Source organism: Xenopus laevis, chromosome 5S (assembly GCF_017654675.1).
Source record: "Xenopus laevis strain J_2021 chromosome 5S, Xenopus_laevis_v10.1, whole genome shotgun sequence".
Classification (NCBI taxonomy): Eukaryota; Metazoa; Chordata; class Amphibia; order Anura; family Pipidae; genus Xenopus; species Xenopus laevis.
The window spans coordinates 80,523,762-80,547,606 of NC_054380.1; the positions used below are offsets into that span (position 1 = coordinate 80,523,762).

Consider the following 23,845-nt stretch of genomic DNA (forward strand, 5'->3'; position numbering starts at 1 on the left):
TGCTGAACAAGGCACTAAAAAATACGAATACCTTAAAAATCTCAAAAAAAGTTTTTTTTAGACAATTCCAGCAGACCTTTCTGAATTGATTTAAAGCTGTCCAATCAGATCAGTGCTGCTTCCATTGACTTCTATAGCACCTCAACAATGATTACTTGCAAAGTTTTGTCTTAGAGGTTTTAGTGGTTTTAACACAGGGAGGCACATTTATGAAGGGTCAAATTTTAAATTCATAAGTTTTTTTTTCAAAACTATCATAGGCTCCCATAAATTTGAAATTTAAATAGTGAAAATGTATTAATAAAATAAAAATTTTTATACTCTGACAAATTTTAAAGACCCAAAAACTCAAATCAAATTTGATTTGACTTCGATCAAACTCGATTCGAGTTTTTTCTAAAAAAAGACCTTGAATGTCAGGAAGACTAGAAACAGCTTCAAAAATTGGATTATTTGGCTTAAATGGAGTCTATGAAGGTCCAATAACTAATTGAATTGTGATTTCCCCGAATTTAAATTTTTTTTCGTTTTTTCTATACTTCTAAAAAGTTCTTAAAATCCAAGATTTATTAAGGGTCAGATTTATTAAGGGTCGAAAGTGAAAATTTGAACTTGAATTTTTGGATTTTTTTTGTCAAAACTCTCAAATTTGAATTGTGAATTATCCATACTCAATTCGAATTTGAATTTGAAATTTATCATATTCTGGCCTTTTAAGAACTTAAATTTGACAATTCGCCACCTTAAACCTGCCAAATTACTGTATAAATCAATGGGAGAGGTCTGGGGATCAATTTGGTAATGTTTGTAGCCTTCCTGACATTTGAGGTTTTTTTCTAATTGAGTTTTTTTTAATTTGATTTGAGTTTCTCTAATTTGAATTGAATTTGATTCGAGTTTTTGGGTCAATTCAAATTGTCCTAGCTGAGAAAATTCAATTTTATTAATACATTTTGATTGGTCAAATTTTGAGTTTATGGGAGTTTAAAAAAAACTCACATGAATTTGAAATTTGTCTCAGTGTAAACACCACAAAAACCTCTAAGGCAAAACCTTGTCAAATAAAAGTTTTTGAGGTCCTATAGAAGTCAATGGAAGCTGTGCTGATTTGACTGGACTGCTTTAAATGAATTCAGACTTTTATTAAAGGATTTTAGATTTTTCTTTCACTAGGAATTGTCTGAAGGTATTCATTTATTTTAGCTCATCATTCAGAGCTTCTTTCTGTTCATACTTTTTATATTGAGTTCTTTTAATAAATGCCATGACATGACATTGTTTTTAGAGTTTGTGGGTTTAGTCATGGTTTCAAAAACCTCCAAAACTATCATTTAATAAATAAGCCTCAGTGGGACACAGCCTTTCCATAATTTGGAGCTTGCCAGATAATGGATCCCATACCTGTACATTGCAATGATTTCAAAGACTGCATTAATGTTGGAGTAGCCACGAAATTCAGTACATTTAAAATATAGCAGCTCTTTAGCTACCATTCCATAACTCACAGGGGACCACAGGAGAGAGAGACACTCGGGTGTACTACTGGCCTTGGTAGAAAGCACAACTTTAGCATTAAGGGCATAACCAAGAATACACAAAACTGATCTGTGTAAGCAAAGATGTCTTTTATGACTTGAGAATAATGATGGGCAAATAAATTCTGCAGGCATGAATTTGTGCCAAATTTCTGTGTTTCGCCGCCTGCAAATAAATTTGTGAAACTGCATAGAAAATTTGCTGTGACAAAAAAATATATCACAAGTTAAAATTGGCACACGCATTCAAATTGTTGTGTGTTAAAATTATTCAGAAGGCCAGTGACTTTAATGCACAAAATAGTTGCGCGCATAAAAATTTCGATTGTGTCAAAATTGATGCCCATTAACTTCAATGCATTTCTCAAATTTTTCACCACAATTTCCAAATTTTTCGCATGTTTCACAAGTTTTTAGGTAAAGCAAAATGGGACAGATTCGTCCATCACTACTTGAGAATCCAGTGCATTAAGTAGATTATTCTAGGTATCAGCAGAGCATATCAAAGATAAAGTACCAGAAGATGAAGAATGTTAATACCGTTGTGAAGATGTTTGTAAACATAAATAATATATCATTGCACATCAGGTTGCTCACAACCTTCCTTATCCCTGCACATAGCCTATATATCATATTAAAAATACCAAAAGAAGCTGTAATAAAATCTTTGCCAAATGACCCAAGTCATCCAGAAAAGTTCCATTTAGAACTATGGGAATCACCACTGGTTTGAATATAACTGTAAAGCCTGCTAGAAATATTCATATACTAAAACTAATGCCTGCTCAAATAAACTAATTAAATGTTAATAATGGCTCTGATAAGTGTTTATTCACTACATTTACTTGTCTATTACCCCATATTGTCATATTATCTTCTTTCGCCTAAAAATTATGAAGGTAGCCAGAAGAGTTGATAGTTGTGTTGTCTCTTATTATGAAAATGTTCAATGTACTGTAATTATTAATTAATATTATATTATAATTGTTCTTAAAAAGTATTCCCTTTTCTCAATAGAGAACACCACATGTTTTACCTGTTGTGCATCTTCCCATTTTTCTTTATTTTCTTCATCAAGGAGATTGCTTACTATCTGAAAGAAGTTCTGAAAAATAATATGGAGCAAGTTTTATTGGAAGAATCGAGGCAATTGTGAATGAGGCAAACAGATGAGATGCTGATAGTGATATCATAAGCGTTTCCATCTTAAAATTCATCATATAGGTTGGTTTATATTAATATAAATAATTTAATATTACCCTTGTTTAGAAAGTAAGAAAAATGTAATGAACTCTGTCTCCTGTTCTGGTAGTAGTTGCCCATGGCTCTCTCCCTTCTAACATTAGCAATTCAGTTACATCATGTGCATGCTCACTGGATTTCTTTGGAATGCACTATGCTTGAGAATTTCAAACATTTTTTTCAGAAGCAAATGGCTGCCAGCATCTTTCAGGTACTTACAGTGCATTTTCGTTAACCTGTCGAAAATTCTAATTCAAAATTCTAGTTTTTGAGGTTTTTTATGGTCAAAACTGTCAAATTCAAATTTGTTTAAAATTTTAAAAAAAATGTAATTTGATTTTCGAGATTTATCATACTCTGGCTCTTTAAGAACTCAAATTCAACTATTCGCCACCGAAAACCTGTCAAATTGCTGTTTAAGTTAATAGGAGACATCCAGGCATCAGTTTTAGGGTTTTTTTGCAGCCTTTCTGACAATGGAGGTTTTTCGGAGAAAAAACTTGAGAGTTTTAAAAATTCTAATCAAATTCGATTCAAATTCGATTTGCATTTTTGGGTCAATTACATTCATCTGAGTTTAAAAAATCTGATTTTCAATTGGCTGAATTTAGAATTTATGGGTTATGGGGAGTTTTTAAAAACGCACATAAATTCGAAATTAGACTTTTGATAAATGTGCCTCCAAATGTATACCATACTACTCTCCTGCCATTCTTGCTAATATATATTATTACATACAGGTAAATGAGAATGTAAAGAACTGTAAAACACTGCAGCATAGGGAGTCAGAGACTGATATTTCTCAAAGCATCTGTTAAAATGTACCCAATGAAAAGTCCATATTAATGGGTACAGAACAAATTATTTAACAAGCTTTTTGTAGTTTAATTTCAAGTGTCTCTTAGTTATATAGTGTGTAATGTGTGAAGTCATTGTAATACTTTGGGTAAAAGAGTTTTGTGCTGTGAGCAGTCAGTAACACAAAGATAAATGATTTCATTATTCCGTATACAAAACATCATTTTATTTATCAGTATATACTGTATATCAGCATCATTCCTTACAGATGGAATTGATTTTAATATGAAGCCACTAAAGCAAAATGTCATCATTAAAAAAAATATAAAACTCATAAAAAATGTTATAACTATAAATGGTACTACAGCAATAAAGTACATATATAAAATGGATAATTTCAAGGCAGTGAATAAAAACACAGGGAAAAAAGGCAGTTTAGACTTCACGGAGGGTTACAGGAAACACATTGCTGCTTTTATTTTAAGTCCAACGAGATTGCTTTATATCTCTTACCTGTACTCCATCAGAGGCAGGGATATAGCTTGCTCTTTTGAAAGTGTCTGTGACATTTCTAAGGATTTCCACTGAGATCAGAAGATCCCCCGCATAAAAATGCTTCCTCTGAGTTAAATCCAGTAGTGTTTTGGTCACCTGAGACATCCCTTCTGCTGCTAACATACGATGACCCTTAGCAAGATGCTCTTTAATCTGTAATATTCAAATGCAGTGTATTGATCAGTAAATGGTGTGTATGTATATCTATACCACATATAAACCCCAGGGCAGCACATTGCAACAATACTCTCCTCAGGTGCACAGTAAAGAGTTTAAATACTTAAAAAAATCTGGTGAAAATTCAAAGTGTATTCAAAGTTGCTTGAACAGGACTGTTAATGCAATTTTGAATGTACTTTGAATTTTCATAAGATATCTCTGAGTTGTTGGTCTTTTTTGAAGTACACAGAGACATACAAGCAATAACTTTAGCTGCAGGATAAATTTACAACACTGAGGTTTCTCCTGGTAGGAATACATTTTTTTAAAAATATTTTACTAACCCAAAAAAACCCTAAGGATCTTGCACATTCTGGACATTCCTTAATATACACAAATTAGGAATTCTGCCTATTTTTCTTATTTTTTTTAATAATGAGCCCCACAATCCACTCTCAAACAATATGGAATCTAAACTTACTTAAATAATATAGATTTCTGGCTTGTCCAACTATGCCCGCACAAAGGTCTACCTAGATTTGTAATGTCCTTGATTTACATCTCTCTCTATCATAATTAGGTTAGAAAATTAAGTATGAAAACTGGGAAAAGATAAATCTCATAGTTATAATAGCTTCAAATATAGTTGCACCAGAAACCTTAACCATCTGGTCCATTCTATTAGTGAAGCTACGATCACATAGTCTGTGACTAGTGGATAGGATTGCTTGATATCACATATCATGGTCCATAGGGGTAACATTTCTATGGTATCTATATAAGTCAAGCTATACTAGTGGAATTTGAAATTCTTGTATAGAAGATTTGTTAACAAAATTCTGCAGTATATCATGCAATTTAAGGTCCGGGACAATGATTCTATACCAGGGGTTGTGGCCACAAAAATGCGTGTAGAAGCATGTATCCATGAACCAAACTTCATTAATGATTGTAATCTTTCTTTGACGTCTTATCTTTTTGGTATCATTAACCATGTCTCTTAATCAAGGGGATAACTGCAGAGAGTGCCGAAAGGGAAACACTCTTAGTTAGGAGTGATGAACTTGAAGGAGATGTAAACACTGTTTGCTGAGCAAGGGTTGTCATATGTTTGGTTTTCAGACAGACAGCCCAGTATTCCATTAGGAAATCATGACAGGACTCTGAAGAGAATGACTTGATGCTCAACCAAGCTCTGACTACTGCGTATAGTTTCACCCCGAAATTATTGCCCCATCCCTGATAATTTACTGCTCCACTCCCAATATCACCAGCTCCCAACATCACTAGCCTCCTGTCCCCTTCCCTGCCCCAAAAGGTGGCAACCCTAACCAAACTTTTGGTACAACTTTACCAAATAATCACATATACTATGATTTTATCAATCATTTACTGTATCTGCAGAACCTGTAAATTGCTTAAAACAGATATTCTTTGTTCCTGCGATTTGAGCTGGAAATGTTAAATACAGATCTCCTATCACAGAACAGCTAAACAGCATGCCCACCCTTCTAATGGTTTCTTACTCTGTCATATCATAACACAAGATCACCATATGTAAGCTTACAGCAAGATGATCGACTATACAGCTTTCTCTTTAATGAATTATCTTTCCTTAGAAATCATTTTTTTAAAAACAGCATTCTAATTTTTGAGTCCTCTTACATCTGTAAAGAATTTTTTGGTATTTTAGACTAAACTAGAGGGTGAAGTGGGCAGTTTTATTAATTGTTTAACTCTCAGACCAATTACATATTGTCCCATCCACTTGCATGCAGTGAAATGAATTTTACCTACCCACTGAAGGCTTCCAGCTATGGATGCTATTAGGAGACTGACATATGTAGCTGTACTGTTCCTCGATAATAAGTCGATAATGCTTACATATGCCACTGAACTCACTGAATAACACTCATTTGTAAAACTGATACCTTACATTTATTAAACTTATTAAAACAAGTTATTAAGTTATTAAACAAGTTAGGAGCACTCCTCGGTTGAATTGTTGTTTCATTCGGTGCTTCGCCATATACAGCCCCCGAAAAGGCATCATCAAGCAGAAAAAACATTGTTGAAAATGGAGCCCCAGCAGGATGTTAAAACCATTTACTTTATTATCAATATATTAAAATCATGAAGAAATCATTCAACAGATCATATGCTTGACACGTTTCGTGGGTACCGCCGCCTCCTCAAAAGCAAATAGTCTGATTACCCACGTCACACTTTAAAAACCAATGAATGACGCCCCTCTAAAAGCATTAACCCTTCACCTACACAGAAATCCAATGGTGAACACCTAAGAGACATTTTTAGAGTAGTGGGCTGGTCAGTCATATTTATACTACTGTATACATTTAAATATAAATATGTCTAATATTAAAATAGGAATCGGCAATAACTCTAGAAAAAAAAAAGGATACTTCCCTCTCACAATTTAGTCCCCCATACACTTCTGTAATTCTGTGGTGATACAGTATATAGCTTTTATCTAAGTACATTTTTGGTCCATGTTACCTTTAAAACAGTTAAAATATAAATATTGCTTTATACTGTACCATCTCCCTGTATAACTGCTAACAAGTGGAAGAAGTATTGACTGCACATGCTTTACATCTATTTCTACCACATTTATATGTTCCCTTAGATCTTAGCCAAGTCAAATCACTTTTTTGTTCTTTAGAATTGTACAGACTCTGTGATAGACGAGATGCTATATATGCAAAAGAGGGTAATTTATCCAGGACATTCCTCAAAGAGGGGTCCTGTAGCAGTATACCCCAATGTCTCAGCAGAGCATCAGCTTTTGAGGAAAGGCTAAATGCATCAAGCATATGGTCTCTTAATATATGTGCACTTCATGATTTGAATATATTTATAATAAAGTAAATTATGTCCTACTGGTGCTCCATGTTCAAAAATGTTTTGCATTTCTTAAACATTGTTATACCAGGGCACAACAGGTAAAGTGCTATTTCAGCTGTGCAGCAGTAGAGCGCCTGCCTGTGCTAACAGATATTTAAGATGGTAGTTGTAGGGGCAGAGAGGACCATTACACATGGGCAAATAATAGGACAGTCAGTTGTTTTGTATATTGTACATAATGTGATCCACTGACACCATTAGGTGGCATAAAAATATTTTCTTCCTGTGCATTATATCATTACAGGGCAATGTATAAGGTGACCTTTGTGTTTCACATCTTTTTAAGATAACAGCGCAAGGCAAAATACACACACATCACAAGCTTTAAGAATAATACATTACATATTTTTCAGTGAATTTACTATTGTCCATTTAAAGCATTTTTTGCTCTGGGGAATTTGTCTGTATTATTTCTCAGTAGATAGAAATAGATCACATGCTTTTTTTTTCTTCTTTTGCACAGTTGCATAAATGTGAAATAAGCATAACAAGAACAGAAGCTGGCTTTGCACCTACTGAAAGCTGCACGTGTCTGTATTCAGCTGATATGCATCTTGCAAAGCTTGGCTGTTCCCAGAAGGCTACTCCATGAAGATTGAGTGAACAGCGTCTACTAGTGGTGCCTGTGAGGCAAACAGAAAACAGAAAATATTTGTTATATTCAACAGCAACGCTGCACTAGCACAGATACAGTAAACATCAGGGAAATGCTTCTGCTTCATATTTTAGTCTGTCTGGATATGATTTACTCAGTTTATAAGAAAGATAATTTCTTAAGTAAAATCATAAATGTAGAAAGGCTGCAAGAAGCATATAAAGCTGTTTTCACATTAAATAACGCTTTGTATATTTTTGTTTAGGGAAGCATATACCCGTGGCGTTGAGAGGACATCGATTGAATGCCAGATCTCCAGCTGGGGTTCTTTTCCATACCATAGACATCAAATAATCCTCAGGGCAGATTTCATAAGGAGCTGTGAATAAGAGTGAGATTTATATTAAATACACATCTACAATTCTGAGATTATTTGTCACGCTGCTCAGTTTTCAACATGCCTGAGGAAAGAACCTGAGTGATCATAAATGTTTGTTTTCTTTTTTTCCCTTTAGATCATAAGGAGAAAAAAATCATGAAAACAGCCTAACCAGCTTCCTTAAACCATAATAATATTCCAACTATACATGTGGTACTGAGAGAGAAGCAAGGTTTTAGCTTATTGTACCGATTACAATGTTTCTGCTTTTATTAAAAAGAAGAAAAAACATATATATTTACTTCATCGAGGAACTCAAAAAATAACAAGCTTGCAAGGACACAACTGTAAGACCTGTGCAGAACATTGTATTTTCTGAGAAAAGCAAGTCAGGTGTAAGAAGCCTCATGACAATAATTAAGTAATGGCAGTAATTATTCACAAACTGATGCTGATCAAAGGCAAAACGCTTTAACAGATTCTGTACATTTTGGCTGTTAAAAAGTCCCTGAGAAACAAAAGGCTGGGCTCTGATAAATGCATACATATCATTATAAACAGAATTATTATTTCTCACCATTATACAGGAGTACATACAATTATGCAAATAACTGTATTTCAAATATATAGCTAATATTTTTCTTGTTTCAATTCCTGACAATTTACAAAACATCAAAGTAGTAGAAATATCTACAGTAGCAGCATCTTATAAAAATAAAAACACTTTCAGGCTGCTTTGTTCACCCTGAGGATTCCAATCCAGGAATATTTTAGGAGAGTCTTACTTCTCTTTACTCCTCATGGGGTACAGAAAATCTCCATAATCAATACAAAATGGAAATAATAGGCTTCACATGAGAGCACTATAAAAATGTATTCTCTACATCCATAAAGCTTTATCCACTAAAGAGAAAATATATTTGCAAACACCTTTCATGACAGCTTGTTTGTGACAAGAATTTTGCAGAGGGGGACAACAAAGGTCCATAGGGTGCACTAGACATATTTATTATTTTTACTAAGAATTAACGGCTATTGATCTATTTCTATAGAACAGTCTTTTTATACTCAAGCCTGTCTTTGTTGGTCCAAAGTCAGTCAGGCACCTCAGCTTATAACATACTGTAGCTACACATATGCAAAACATGACCATAACAGTTTTTTCTATGTTAATGCTAAAACTTAAATATTAATATTAATTTACTCCTAAATCTCACCATAAATGGCTTTCAGTGTTGGACCAACCTAATTTTTAACCACCTTACCTGAACTTAGACCATGGTTTGAGAACCACTATTTTAGGAAAAACAAACCAACAAAATTAAAATATGACATTATACATATATAGAACTGTTCTGAGGAAGAATGAGTAACGCATCTACCGCCTCCTTCTAGATACTGATTTACTGATTTACTGAATGTGACTGCTATCCTTGACATTGGCATGCTTTTCTGCCATTGTACAATGACTGCAGCAAAACCGATGTAATCTAAGTTTCTAAAGCAAACCTCAGAAACTGTTTTAAGGGACAAGCCCTTGAGGAACAAATGTTGCATCTGCATTTGGTGACTGTTATGCAGTTTTCCCACTCAGTAGAAAATTATGGGCAGTTTTCCATACAGTACATGAAAGTTTCAATGTTCTCAAGTAGAAATAGAAAATGTATGTATATATGTATGTAAATTTTTATTTGTAAAGTGCTCCTCAAGGGCAAAGCACTGTACAGCAAAACAATAAATTAGTAGTAACAAACAAGGGTTCATTGGAATAAAAAGTGACAATAAGTGCATTATTAGAAATTCAATTCACATAAATATAAAAATATATAAATACAATACAGATTAAGTGCTCAGTGTCAAGGAAACAAAAGGCTAGAGGACCCTACCCCGTAGGGCTTACAGTCTAAATGGGAGGGTTACATACAGACACAATTCAGAGGGGTATTAAGGTGCTGTGGGTTACAGTTTGTTACACTGTTATATAAGTGCCAGTTCAGGTGTTATCCAGGTGCTCCCAGAGGTAGTCTTTGAGTTTTGTTTTAAAAACACTGAATTATACAGCTGTTAGATTCTGTATGATTTGCTGTCTTTCTACTTTGGGCAACCATTGATTATGTGTTAGTCCCTAACTGATCTTTGCCTAGGTGCTATTTTACTAAATAATTTAATAATTTGTGCTAACAATGAAAATTGTACTTTTTCAGAGTACATCTTACATATGCATATACTGTAAGTTGAAGCCCTCTGTATTTCAGGCATTTTGGCACCCCTGAGTGATTTTTTCTCCTTTAAGCATGCTTCGTGTATAGTTTTTTTTAAAATTCATATAGATATATTTACAGAGATGCCAAAAAAATCTCCAACACGAACTGAAAAAATAGAAACAAGAAAAATTGCACATTTGCTACTGATAACTGTCAAAATCACAAAGTTATGGTAAGTCAAATTTGTTTAAATGATTATCATAAACACATTCAGATTTCTATGTGAATTTAAACAAATAACAGGCATTAAATGTGCATTTATCTGGAGAATTGGTAAACATGTAAAAGTATACATTGGGAAGACATGAAATAAATAATAACAATGCGCAGAAGGGCCAAGGCATTAATAAAGTCAGTGCAATCCTGCACATAGGACATTGCTTTGCCAACAGAGAATGTTACACACATCTGCAAGACATCTTTATAATAAAGAGCAGTTACCTTGACCTTAAACAGCAGATCTCTGATAATTATAATAAGTTAATACCACAAAGGTACTGTATAACAACCAACCAACTTTCACCAGGTATACCACAAAAAGGTCAGAACTGATGAAAGGAATGGAGATTTAACAAGTTTGTCATGTGTACATACTGTATGTAGTGAGGCATTGAATGGAAAATACCAGGCTCAACAAAGGAAGAGCTGCAAAGCTATGTTTCAAGGTCCCTTTCATCAGATGAAAAAGTGTTTGAAAGAGGTTCCGCCTAAATATTCGGAAGGGGTTTTTTACAGTGAGAGCTGTGAAGATGTGGAATTCTCTCCCTGAATCAGTTGTACAGGCTGATACATTAGATAGCTTTAAGAAGGGGTTGGATGGCTTTTTAGCAAGTGAGGGAATACAGGGTTATGGGAAATAGCTCATAGTCCAAGTTGATCCAGGGACTAGTCCGATTGCCATTTTGGAGTCAGGAAGGAATTTTTCCCCCTCTAAGGCAAATTGGAGAGGCTTCAGATGGGTTTTTTGCCTTCCTCTGGATCAACTGGCAGATAGGTAGTTAATAAACAAAAAAACAAAAAAAAAGGTTGAACTCGATGGACATGTGTCTTTTTTCAACCTTACTTACTATGTTACTATGTTACTATGTTACTATGTTACATCACCCTAAAACCATAATTTCTTTACACATTTCAGTTTTTTAGTAAATGGGACAGAATGCCATGTCTATTAATTGCAGTGAGCATACCATATTTTTGTCTGTTTTTTCTCTGCCATCAACTAATATCACATATCTGACTTGGTAATGAGAACTTGAGGCTTACACATTGGAATGACCATTCTTAAGCATATATAAATCAAAGGCATTCTTATCTTCCACAATCATTGTTTCTGTGTTAAAACAGTCTGCACCAAATCTTATTTGACTGCACCAAATCTTATCCACACTATTATTTTCACATATAGGGCATCCTTAGTTCCTGGCCATTTACACAACATCAAAGATGTATAAATGTCCTCCAAAGAATTCCATAGGGCAGTTCATCTAAGCAAAACATTTTGTGCATAGTTTGTTTGTAGTTTGCTCACAGTAAAGATCCTAATGGGAATCCTTGCTCCTAGTTCTTCTTGCAATTTTCATAATCAATAATTTTTCTCAGACACTCTTCATAATCAATAATGTATAGCAGAATCTTTTAATGCTGTGTGTCATAGCCCTTAGAATTGAGGTCTTTAAATGTTGAGGTCTTTAGAATTGAGGTCTTTAAATTGTTAGTCACAATTTGGTAGTAACAGTCTCATTGCTATTGTTCTATACAAACCCAAAACAGTAAATATGCTTTGCGTCCACTGTAAGTTTTGAATCATTGTTTTATGGCAAACAAATAATGCCTTGAGAAAGCTAATATAGCGAACCGCGTTGGCGTTTTGGGTGCTCTTTGATTTTAAATTGATTTGGCACTAAACCCTTTTATTTTAACTGAAAAAACGCTTTGGTCCAGTCATGGGTCTACAAACAGGTGGCAATTAGGCGCTGCTTGCTCGGTTCTTTCTTTCTTCTACTCCAATCTACTTTCCATTCTAAGGGGCCTTTGGTTTGTGTTTTTTAGGCTTAGTTAGCTCTTCCAATTCCAAGTGTAGGGCTAGTGTAATAATCTAGACCACAGTCATGGTTACCCTGCCTGCCTTCATCTTTGTGGTGTCCTAGGGATATAGAAAATAATAGGCAGCAGCCTTTTGGGACAACTCCACCATTCTCCATTTTCCCTTTTTTTCTCTTTCTCTAAACCAGAGCAAGTGGCTGTTTTTAACCAATTTAACAATTTTTTAATTCTGGAATCCAGATTAATCATGTCCTATTACATTTTTTAACTTTTTCTGAGGAATCTTTTTAATCTCATCTCCGCACTAGCACTTTATATCAATCAATTTCTAATTAATTCAATGGTCACTATATTTATGTAATTCAATGATGTCTTACTCTAATTAACTTATGGAATGAATTGGGATCTGTAATTAACTTAAAAAATACGCACAGCCTTAGTAATTTATATCACTTTGTTAATTAATTTATGAACTACAATTGATTGGGTTTTAATTAATTGTGTTTATGGTTATAAATAATTTATTCTAAGCAATTAATCTGAGTAGTATCATCCTTTTTTGGGTTGTTGGAAGCTAATCACCTGCATTTTACACATTTGATTGTGGGTTTAGTTGTTGATAAGTGGAGATTGTTGATTCCTCAACTAGAGGTCATTATAGACTGATTATAATTTGTAAACTATATTATTTAGGTCAAACAGGGTACTTCTTTACCTTCTTATTGACTATTAAATAATAGAACATTCCACATCTAGAGTTACTCTGAGGAGGAATCAATATCACCTGACATCTCCTTCTGGAGAGTGATTCATTGAACCTGGCTGCCATGCACAAAGAACCCAGTTAGCCAAATCAATTTAATCCAACCCAATAAAAAAATGGTTTAGGGAACTAGGTCTTGAATAACACATTTTGTTGCCTGCATGTGCGCAGCAGACATCTGTGCTTGGTGATTTGTATGCAACTGCTACACATTTGATGATAGATGTACTATTAAAAATGTTAGCGATACATGATACATACAGTACAGTCAGTTGGAGCATCTGTATTCTAGGGTACTGCATATACCTTAATAATCAAAAATTCTAAAAATTATGGTCATTTACACAAAAGAGTTCATAACCAAACACTAGTTGTGCCTATCTGTGTAAAGTTGAGTCAGATAACAGTACATTGGGAGTCATTGCAAATTTTACATGTGCCCATAACAAACTACATGTTTGCTTGTATTCTACCTGCAACTGGCTGGAAAATGCTAATCGCTGTTTGGATACAAAGTAACTGCCCAGATTTAAACTTGCCTTGTGTTTATAAAAGGGCCCCAATGGTTTTGGCAGTTATATTCTCTCCCTTATTGTCAGTGCCTTTAATGATGGATCTGTGTAAAAAAAACAGGACATATCGCAAAGGAGCCCTGTACTTATGGTACTGGCATATTTTGAGGTCTGTTTATTAAAGGGTGAATTTTAGTGTTATTAGAGGTTTTTTAAGCTCTATTAAAGGAACAGTAACGTCAAAAAATAAAAGTGTTTTAAAGTAATGAAAATATAATGCAGTGTTGCCCTGCACTGGTAAAACTGCTGTGTTTATATAAATAAGCTGCTGTGTAGCTGTTGGGCAGCCATTCAAAGGAGAAAAGGCTTAGGTTACACAGCAGATAGCAAATATGCTCTGTCTGTCTAATCTGTTATCCATTAGTTAACCTGTGCCATATAGTTTAATTTCCGCCATTGCTCCACAGCAGCTTGTTTATATGAACTATAGTAGTGTTTCTGAAGTAAACAGATCAGTTTTACCAGTGCAGGGCAACAGTACATGATAATCTCATTACTTTAAAACGCTTACATTTTTTGGTGTTACAGTTCCTTTAACTTTATTTCTCTAAAACCATGAATGCCATCTGGTTATAAAAAGTATGAATGGAAAAAATACTGAACAATGCACTAAAAATTCCCCAAAAAAAGTTTTCCTGACAATTTCTACCGAAAAAATCAGAAACACTTTTTTTTTTTAAAAAAAGTATGATTCGTGAAAAAATAGAAACCTGAATTTTAGAAAATCAGCCCCAATGCTGCAATTCTTTCATGCATTTGCATTTTCCTTTTATCTACAGAGTGCTACTAAACATATTAGATAATTTTTTAACATTCACAAAAATATATGCCCCAACATGTGGTTATAAATGAGAGAAATAAAATAGTATTATTTAATACTTCTAATGAGCTCTATATATATAAGGATCCTGGAGAAAAGCAATCTGAACAGAAAATATACAGTATGCTAATCATAGTGTAATAGAAATGATGCACTTTGTGAGTCATTAGATGTAAATAGAATATTGTGAAGTTAAAATTGCTAGTTTCTATTTACAGAAAAACATTTTGTGCTTCACCCAGTCACCAAATTAATATTTAGCTTTTCTGGACATTATTTGAAATGTAAAAATAAACATGTATATACCACATATAATATTAAAATCACAGTGTTAGTTCTTAAACATCTCCTAAAACTAAAACTTTATTTTCTTGCCTAGTTAGTGCATCAAAGATAAGAGAACATTAACAGGGTCCTAACATTTGATGAATCAAAATGTAGATTTTAAATTGTAATTTATAAGTAAGCCCTTGTCATGGCAAAGGTCCTCAGGAGTGAAAATTCCATTACATTTCTAGGCTAGAACTGAGTTACACATTGTCATGGTTACATCACTCCATCTTTCCTTTGGCAGTGGACATTGAAATGAAAGAAAACAAAAGTCTCAGCCACTGAAAATTTACAATTTTCAACTTTTGCTTTGAACGATAAAAAAGAAAAGCAATATGAGAAATGACTCTGAAAGTGTGAAATTCACTGACAGCAGAAGCCTTGATCAATCTAGGATTTTGATTCAGATGCTGTCAAAACAGCATGTGCACATATGTTATCAATGAACTGCTGGTTGTTCTTGAAAGATCAGAAATATTACATTATTAAATGTCAGAACAGAAACTCGTAGACCGGTTTACTGTTATTAATGTTAAATCATTTGATTTTATTCCTATCACAGAACCAACACTATCTTTCATCTATCTATCTATCTATCTATCTATCTATCTATCTATCTATCTATCTATCTATCTATCTATCTATCTATCTTATCTATCTATCTACCATCGAAGCCTAATTAGCCTGAGGTCTCTGAGGCCTATATAACCTCTGAACTTTGGTTCATTTCAATACCATTTTCTATTTCTAAAGCATATAAATCAGGTTAAGCTGAAAATATTTTTTTCTTTTGCTTGAGCTTGGATACTATGCTTATGTATGCATTACGGGCATGTGCAAAATTATTGCACAAGCACGTAATGAGTCTCAAGGCTAGCTGTTAGATAAGGTGGAAGATGGTTTTATAAACAATTTATTATGTTACGGTACAGCCTTGAGCTTCGAGGTTACTTAGAATAAGAATTTACTAAAATGATTAATCACGCCTCTAATATTTTCTTTGCTGATGTGACATCATAAGATATGTGTAACAGTCAGTTTTGGGGTAGAGAATTCTCCCGAGCTACTGAATTCTTTTGTATTCTGTGCTTGATTACATTTCCTTCTCTGATTGAAACTTTGAAATTGCATTGGACTGTATCATTGGAAAAGACACTCACCAAGGTCCAGACCAAACACTATCTATCTATCTATCTATCTATCTATCTATCTATCTATCTATCTATCTATCTATTATTTATTAATAATAAGCCTGTGTGTACATGGTTATAGTTGTTGGGCTCAACAGAAAAAGAATGGTAGATGAATAGGAGAGTTAGTCTGAATGTATTTAAATTTATAGCAACAATCTTTCATACACAAAATATGGTTCCTTAGACCTTACCCTAGCAAGTAATGGGATGTACCCTCAGTAATTTTTAAATTACCGTAGACCAGATACAGTACATGAAAGAATGAGGGTTTCATATACATTTAAAGGTAGAATCGCCCTTATATAAACTATAATATATCCTATTCTAAGCAACTTGTCAGATGGCCTTCAATATTTATTTTGTATGGATTTTATGTTTAATTACTAGAGTTGCTGTTTCCAGCATTCAACTTAAAAGACTCTCCAGTTGTGGGATCTGTGACAAAAATCTTTGCTATAGTTTTTTTTTATTGTGTATCTGTTTATCAGGCCTCTCTTAGTCATCTTCCATATTAATTTGCAGACTAATACCTGATTGCTGGTGTAATTAAACACTTACAACCGGATAACAGTATGTATTCCAAGCCTGAAGGTTGCTGAACAAAAATATATTAAAAACAAAAACAAAACAAATGAAGACTAATTGCAAAATAACATGTCTACTAGATATATAAAGTTCATCTTAAGGTGAACCGCTCTTCTTGCACTGACTATCCAAAACAATTTCTCATAATAACACAGATATTCTCTTATTTTCCTAGGATTTAAAATAATTCAAATGGCTGAATAGCTGGGATACATATTCCAAAACTTCAACACATTTTGAGCAATTTAATCGTCTGAGAAATAATTTGAGATAGCCAATGCCTTTCCTGTTTGTAAAATGGCTTTTTTGTACAAGAGAAAGGAGCCTTGTAGTGTTCTTCAAGGGAAGACTAATAAGCTATTTAGCATCAAATGATGTGGTGATAAACAGGGATCAAATGCAATTCATGGATCTCAGCACATCAGTAAGATGCAAATCAAAAAAGTTTATCCGAGCAGTTCAGTATAAATGTACTGTTAAAGTGAATTTAAAAAACAAATGTGTTTACTGCAGAAGTTCTAACACCATTTATACACTTCATTATAAAGTATAATAAATGAGTTGCTAGAATAGAATGGCATCGAGGTCTGCCTTGATTGCTACAATATTTGTTACAGCATTTATACAAAATAACATGGTAAACAAAGAATATTTCTAATATTTATTTTTTATATGTAATTTCTTTTACAGAATGGTCTTATTTAGTGATGGGCGAATTTATTCGGCAGGTGCAAATTAGCGGCGAATTCCCGCGATTCACCGCTGGCGAATAAATTCATGAAACCACCGCAAAAATTCAAAACCTAGATGCCGGCGCCGTTTCCCAGATTATTTTTTTTTAAATGAAAAAATCTGACCAAACTAGAATCCACAATTTATAATTAATAAAGCACAATTTAATCAGATAATTTTTCCCGAAAAGTTTTTATTTTGTATTTCTCAGCTGTGGATTTTTATGGTTGACAGAGGATCTTGGAACAGTTTGAATGGTTTAACTTGTAATTGGTAAAAGATACATATTTGAATAAAAAGTCAAGAGAGATCAGAACACAAAATAATTACCAATTAAAAATGTGCCCATTATAGAAGAAGAAAAGAGTACCCCATATATTTCCTCAATAAATTATCAATTGTGTCTTAGTGATGTTTCACTTTAAATTAATTGTGAATACCCACCTCCACTTGCCACTTTCGAGAAGTAACTGCTTCATTTAATTAAACAGTTACTGTAAGAATTCATATGGTTCTAAAAAAGAGGGTTTAAACCACAATAATTATAAAGGGAGTGTTTGATCTCATTGGAAATTAGGATGAAAAGGAAAATTAGAAGGTGGAGCTCTCCCAAGAACCCTATCTCATATTTTACTATCTTTGGGACACCACAGAGATAAGATAGTCAAAGTATACTGGACTGTGGTCACAACAGTATTTTATGCTATCTCTGTTGAGGCTAGCTAATGATAAAACTACAAATCCAGCAACCTTTAGAGGTTATAGATAAGCAGAGAAAGAATAATAAAATCAATTATCGCTCCACACAAAAAAGAAAGAAAAAAGCAGCCCCACCAAGTGGCAAACAGTTTCCACGCTTAGTGCTAAAATTAGGCTATAAATGCTTTGGGGTAAGTTTTTTGTTGTGTTAAAAGGCAAATTGAAGATTTAAAATCAGAGTCTGGCCAACGCGCGTTACGGTAAAAAAGCTTTCTCAAGGCAATAGAATAGATTTGCCATTCAGACACCAACTATTTATGAACTTCCGCATGTGGTGCGGCTTGCGTCTCAAACGTGATGACGTCACGTGATCTTGCAAGCGCTGCTCCGTGTCTCATACCCAACATCAGCACGATTCAAATCACGCTTTTACTCAGCTAAAACTCGTGAGATCTCGTACTTAGAAAAAGAGATCTGTAAAGAACTCACTACTTCTTATTATAAGGTTGTGGGGAGCAAGTCCAAGATTCCATAAATTGCATAAAAATGATTAATAACCAATCCCACTTAAAATATAACTTTTAATAAACTATTAAAAGAAAAAGATCAGTAAAGAACAATTATTTAAAATCGTATAAACATTTTTTTATATAAATGCTGTAAATAAATTATTTTCATTAATCCCTTTATGGGAGACAGTATCCAATTTGAAAATCCAATAACTTTTCCTTTTTAATAAATTTTGTTCTAGGTCCCCCTTTCTAATTCCCAAACTGATTTTTTATAAGCATCTGGGTTGTCATTCCCACATACTTTTTGTTGCAGGGACATTCTAAACAATAGATGACCCCCTGACTCCTGCAATTGATATAATCATTCATAGTGTGTTCATGACCAAATCTATCCAAAAACTTTTTCTTAATAATTATCTTCTCACTTATATTGCAATTTCCACAAGGGAAACAACCCTTGTATTTCATGCTAATGTGATGGTCCTGAAAATGACTCTTGGATAAGATGTCTTTCAAATTAGGACTCCTTCTATAGCAAATGGAAACCTTATCGTGAAGAATCAAATTGAGAGTACTGTCTTCTAATAAAATAGACCAATGTTTATTGAGTGTCACGATCGCCGCCCGGAGCAGTTCCAGGAGCTCCGGGCGGCGTGTCCTCAACTGCCGGCGTCGCTCCCAAAATGGCGGCGCCCATGGCCGCCACGTGGGTAGCGGCGATGGCGCGATGACGTCAGCGCGCCGACGTCGGCGCAAGGATGCCGATGACGTCACTATGGCGCCAAATTCAAATATAAAAACCCTTCCAAGACGCCAGAATGGCACCCAAGTATAGGATTCGTTTCTGTGTGTTTCCTGGGTTCCCTGTCTGCTATTTTGTGACTTATCTTGTTCCTGTTTGTTGCCTGACCTCTTGCCTGGACTTTGGACTTTGCTGATTATTCTGCCTGCCCTTGAACTCTTGCCTGGACTCTGATAATCTTCTGGTTAACCCCTTCTGGACACCACAACCTTGATTCCCTTGTGGGCTTCCTCCTTGATCCTGACAACCTCCCTGGTGGGAGCATCCCGGCTCCCTGACATTGAGAATGTATGTATATTGTTTAAACCCTCTTTTTTAGAACCATATGAATTGCTGTATTACCTAATTAATTGTTTGGTAAAATTAATTGTAAGAAGTGAAGCACTGTAGCACTTTATATTTATTAGACATTAACTGGTTAATGAATTTATTTGGAATTAGAGTCTATGAAATGAAGCACTGAGACACTTTATATTTATTAGTGACCAACTCTTTAATGAATTCAATTATAATTAAGGCACAGTGCACTTTCTTGTGAATGGATTATGACTGTTGATTAATTACTTTTTACATCAACAGTATATGTATTTATTAATATTTAAGCATCTATAGCAAACCATTACAAGTTTTTAAGCCCAAATTATCACTTATTTGAATTTTACTAAATTATTGTTCATTTGTTCACCCTTTTTTTTTCACATTAAGGGGCACATTTACCTAGGGTCGAATATCGATTATTTGACCGGTGAAGTAAAATTCTTCGACTTTGAATATCAAAGTTGAAGGATTTTGTGCTATTCCTGCGATCGAATGATCGAAGGAATAATCGTTCGATCGAACGATTAAATCCTTTGAATCAAACGATTCAAAGGATTTTAATCCATCGATCAAAGGATATTCCTTCAATCAGGAAATTGTTAGGAAGCCTATGGGGACCATCCCCATAGGCTAACATTGGCCTCGGTAGGTTTTAGGTGGCGAACTAGGGGGTCGAAGAAATTTTTAAAGAGACAGTACTTTGACTATCGAATGGTCGAATAGTCAAACAATTTTTAGTTCAAAACGTTCGATTCGAAGTCAAAGGTCGTAGTCGAAGGTCGAAGTAGCCCATTCGATGGTCGAAGTAGCCATATTCGACCATTCGAAATTCGAACTATTTTTCCTCTATTCCTTCACTTGAACTAAGTAAATGGGCCTGTAACTGTTAAATTAAATTAAGCAGTTACTTCACGAAAGTGTCAAGTGGAGGTTGGGTATTCACAATTAATTTAAAGTGAAACATCATTAAGACACAATTGATAATTTATTGAGGAAATATATGGGGTATTCTTTTCTTCTTCTATAATAATTACTGTGACAAACTGACCCAGTCAGACCCCTGTATAAATCCCGAGATCCAAAGATTCACAAGTGTTTTTTCTCTCCTTATTATACATTAGCTAAAATATGTCTTTTTTTTATATAGATCTTACAAAAGTAAAATTTAATCTTGGAAAATAGGATAGCAGCAGCGTATGATTGATGGTTTCATATTCTTATTTAGGATACATGAAAAAAAGAATGATATTTATTATAAGTATAGATTATTGCTAGTTAATAACATCAGCAATGACCTGGACTTGCTTGTCAAGAGGAGTGTTTCGATGGTTAATACAGTATATATAGTATGCATCTTGGATGATTCCACAAAGGCATTTTTTTGTATGCATTTTTTTACTATGTCTCCTGGTCAGTCAATCTCCATTAAAAGCATGCACATTTTCAAACAGCTTTGATTCCCATAACTATGAACTTGTACTTGTTAGTGTTATTCATTGTATTACATAGTAAAACATCCAGATTTTATTGTCCCTGAGCTTTATTTGGAGCCCTGCGTAGTTTTACCTTGTTTCTTAAATGTACATTGTTCTAGCCATTGTTTCCCCATGTTTGTTTGCTTACGTTTGTGATCACTATTTATGGATTGTTGCATACAAGATGGTTAAAACAGGTGACTTTAGGTCCAATAAAATGCATTTTGTTATTTAATATAATAATATTTCAAATATACACACTTTTTGGGTCATGTTGAATGGGATAACTGTAAATATGTTGGCCAAATTAGAACATTGAGGTCACATTTTAGTGGTTTTAGATGTTTTAGAAACTATGATTAAACTCTATTCCTCTAAAACTAAGAATGCCATGACAGCAAAAAAGATCTGAATATAAAAAGTATGAATGGAAAAAAATCTGCGCGAAAAAATAAGGAAAACTCTAAAAATCTGAATTTTTCAGATAATTATTCTTGAATTTATCCCATAGGATCAGCTCAACTCCCATTGACATCTATGGGACCTTAACAGCTTTCACTTGTCAGAGATTTGTATTTATTTTTCATGTTCCTTAGGCTTAATAAATCTCAATTTTTTGGAGTTTTAGATAAAGAAACACAATTTTTTAAAGAAAAAATACGATTTGTGGAAAAAATATGAATTTTAGGAAATCAGGCCCTTACTAAAGGTGATTTATCCATGTGAAAGTTTTTAGTAAGACAAAAGTTTAAGACAAAATGTGTAAAGTGAATTGTATAAAACACACTGTAAGGTTTCTGACGCATTAGCAACAGACAAATACAGCTGATATCTGTTCATAGACTAACCTCATATCTGTAATACTGTAATTTAGTTGTAGCCTAAGCCCTCTTTTAATAACATACCATGTCTACAAACTTGTGCTAAGAATAAAAAATTAGGCTTACAGAAATCCATCAAGCTTAAGTGCCAGATATCCTTTTTGTTGATCCAGAGAGAAATCCAAAAAAAAAAAATCATTCTACAGTCAAAATAAAGGCATTGATTTCTCCCTGGATCAACATCCTGCCAGCTTTAAAACAAGCTGACATACCCTTGCCTTTGCTTAAAAAAAGATATGCATAGTTTTATTTGTTAGCTGTATACAATTAGGTCTGTCTGAAGAATTCTACAAGGCAACACATTTTACATTTTCAATAAACCAATAAACCAAGTCATATAAACCCATTAATTTGCTTTAGGTGAACCTTTCCATTTAACCTAAATGGATCCCACTGACTATTAAATTTGCATAAAGTTCCCAAGTGTGTTATCTGTTTATTAATTGTTCAACATTTGATCATTATGTTGACTTCATTTCAGCTGACACTTTATCATCAGAGTTTTTTGCATACAGCAATTAATTAAAGGGGTGTTTCACCTTTACTGTATATTATAGAATGGCTAATTCTAAGCAACTTTGCATTCACTTTTAATTTCTTCTTATTTTATAGTTTTTGAATTATTTGCCTTCTTCTGACTCTTTCCAGCTTTGAAGTCGGGGTCAATGACTCCATCTAAAATTCTCTGTAAGGCTATATATTTAATGTTATTGACACTTTTTTTTACGCTATCATCTTTCATTCAAGACCTCTCCTATTTATATTGCAGTCTCTGCAGTCAATGCATGGTTGCCAAAGTAATTTGGACCATAGCAAACAGATTGCTGACTTTGCAAACTGGAGAGCTGCTGAATAAAAAACACAGATGAGATGATCAACCCCTTTAAAATATATTGTACTTTATTATTATTTTATAATAATTATAAATGGTTCTCTTTGCCCATGCTAATTGGCATTAGGGTTATTTGTTACAGAGGCATGGATCACAAACTAACTCTAGTCCTATTTTTGCTGTTTAGATGGTCCACACCACAATGCCCTCTTTGTTTTTAGCAAAAATGGTTTATCATTAATAGATATTTGAAGAGAATTGGGTGAAGATTGCTGACCCAGCAGCATTTACCAATGAAATAATCACAAGTACAAGTAATCTGTGTATGGCAGAAGGCTCTAGTAATGACAGACCAAACACAATGGCTAGCCTGCAATATCCATATGACACACTATACCTGGGGGAAAATTCTCTAAGTGCCGAAAATGCGATAGCAACGGCTTTGCTGCACTTCGGCAGCGTAGTTTCGCCAGGGCTGCTCAAATTCACTAAAATCCACTAAAGTTGCGCACAGGGAGGCGAAAGGTAGCAAAGTTGCACTAGAGTTAATTCGTCAAGCAAAGCGAAGTAATGCTAGCAATGCCTAATTTGCATACGGTGCCAAGTTAAAGTACAATGGACGTATATGTAGCAGCAAATACATTACACTACACAAGCCTGGGAAAGCTTCATAAAATAAAATAGAGTTGTTAATTTGCCCTATACATGTGCCCACTGTATAGTTTAGGTGCCATATGTTAGGAAATGTAGGGGGGAAGGAGGATACCCCCAAAGAAATTTACGATCTTTTTCAGCCTTAAAAAAGTAAAAGACCCCAATGTTTTTTGGAACTTTTT

At 34.1% G+C, this 23,845-nt stretch overlaps 1 protein-coding gene across 4 annotated transcripts in view; it reads right to left on the reverse strand.

Moving 5' to 3' along the window:
• LOC108718003 (adhesion G protein-coupled receptor B3) overlaps positions 1-23,845 on the reverse strand; it is a 521,962-nt gene that overhangs the window by 227,530 nt on the left and 270,587 nt on the right. For all 4 annotated transcript variants that reach the window (XM_041564704.1, XM_041564703.1, XM_041564701.1 and 1 more), the window contains exons 8-11: positions 8,087-8,188; positions 7,731-7,837; positions 4,089-4,283; positions 2,572-2,640 (exon numbers count right to left, since the gene is read on the reverse strand). In XM_041564704.1, coding sequence (XP_041420638.1) covers positions 2,572-2,640; positions 4,089-4,283; positions 7,731-7,837; positions 8,087-8,188 — 473 coding nt within the window. The remainder of the gene's footprint in view (positions 1-2,571; positions 2,641-4,088; positions 4,284-7,730; positions 7,838-8,086; positions 8,189-23,845) is intronic.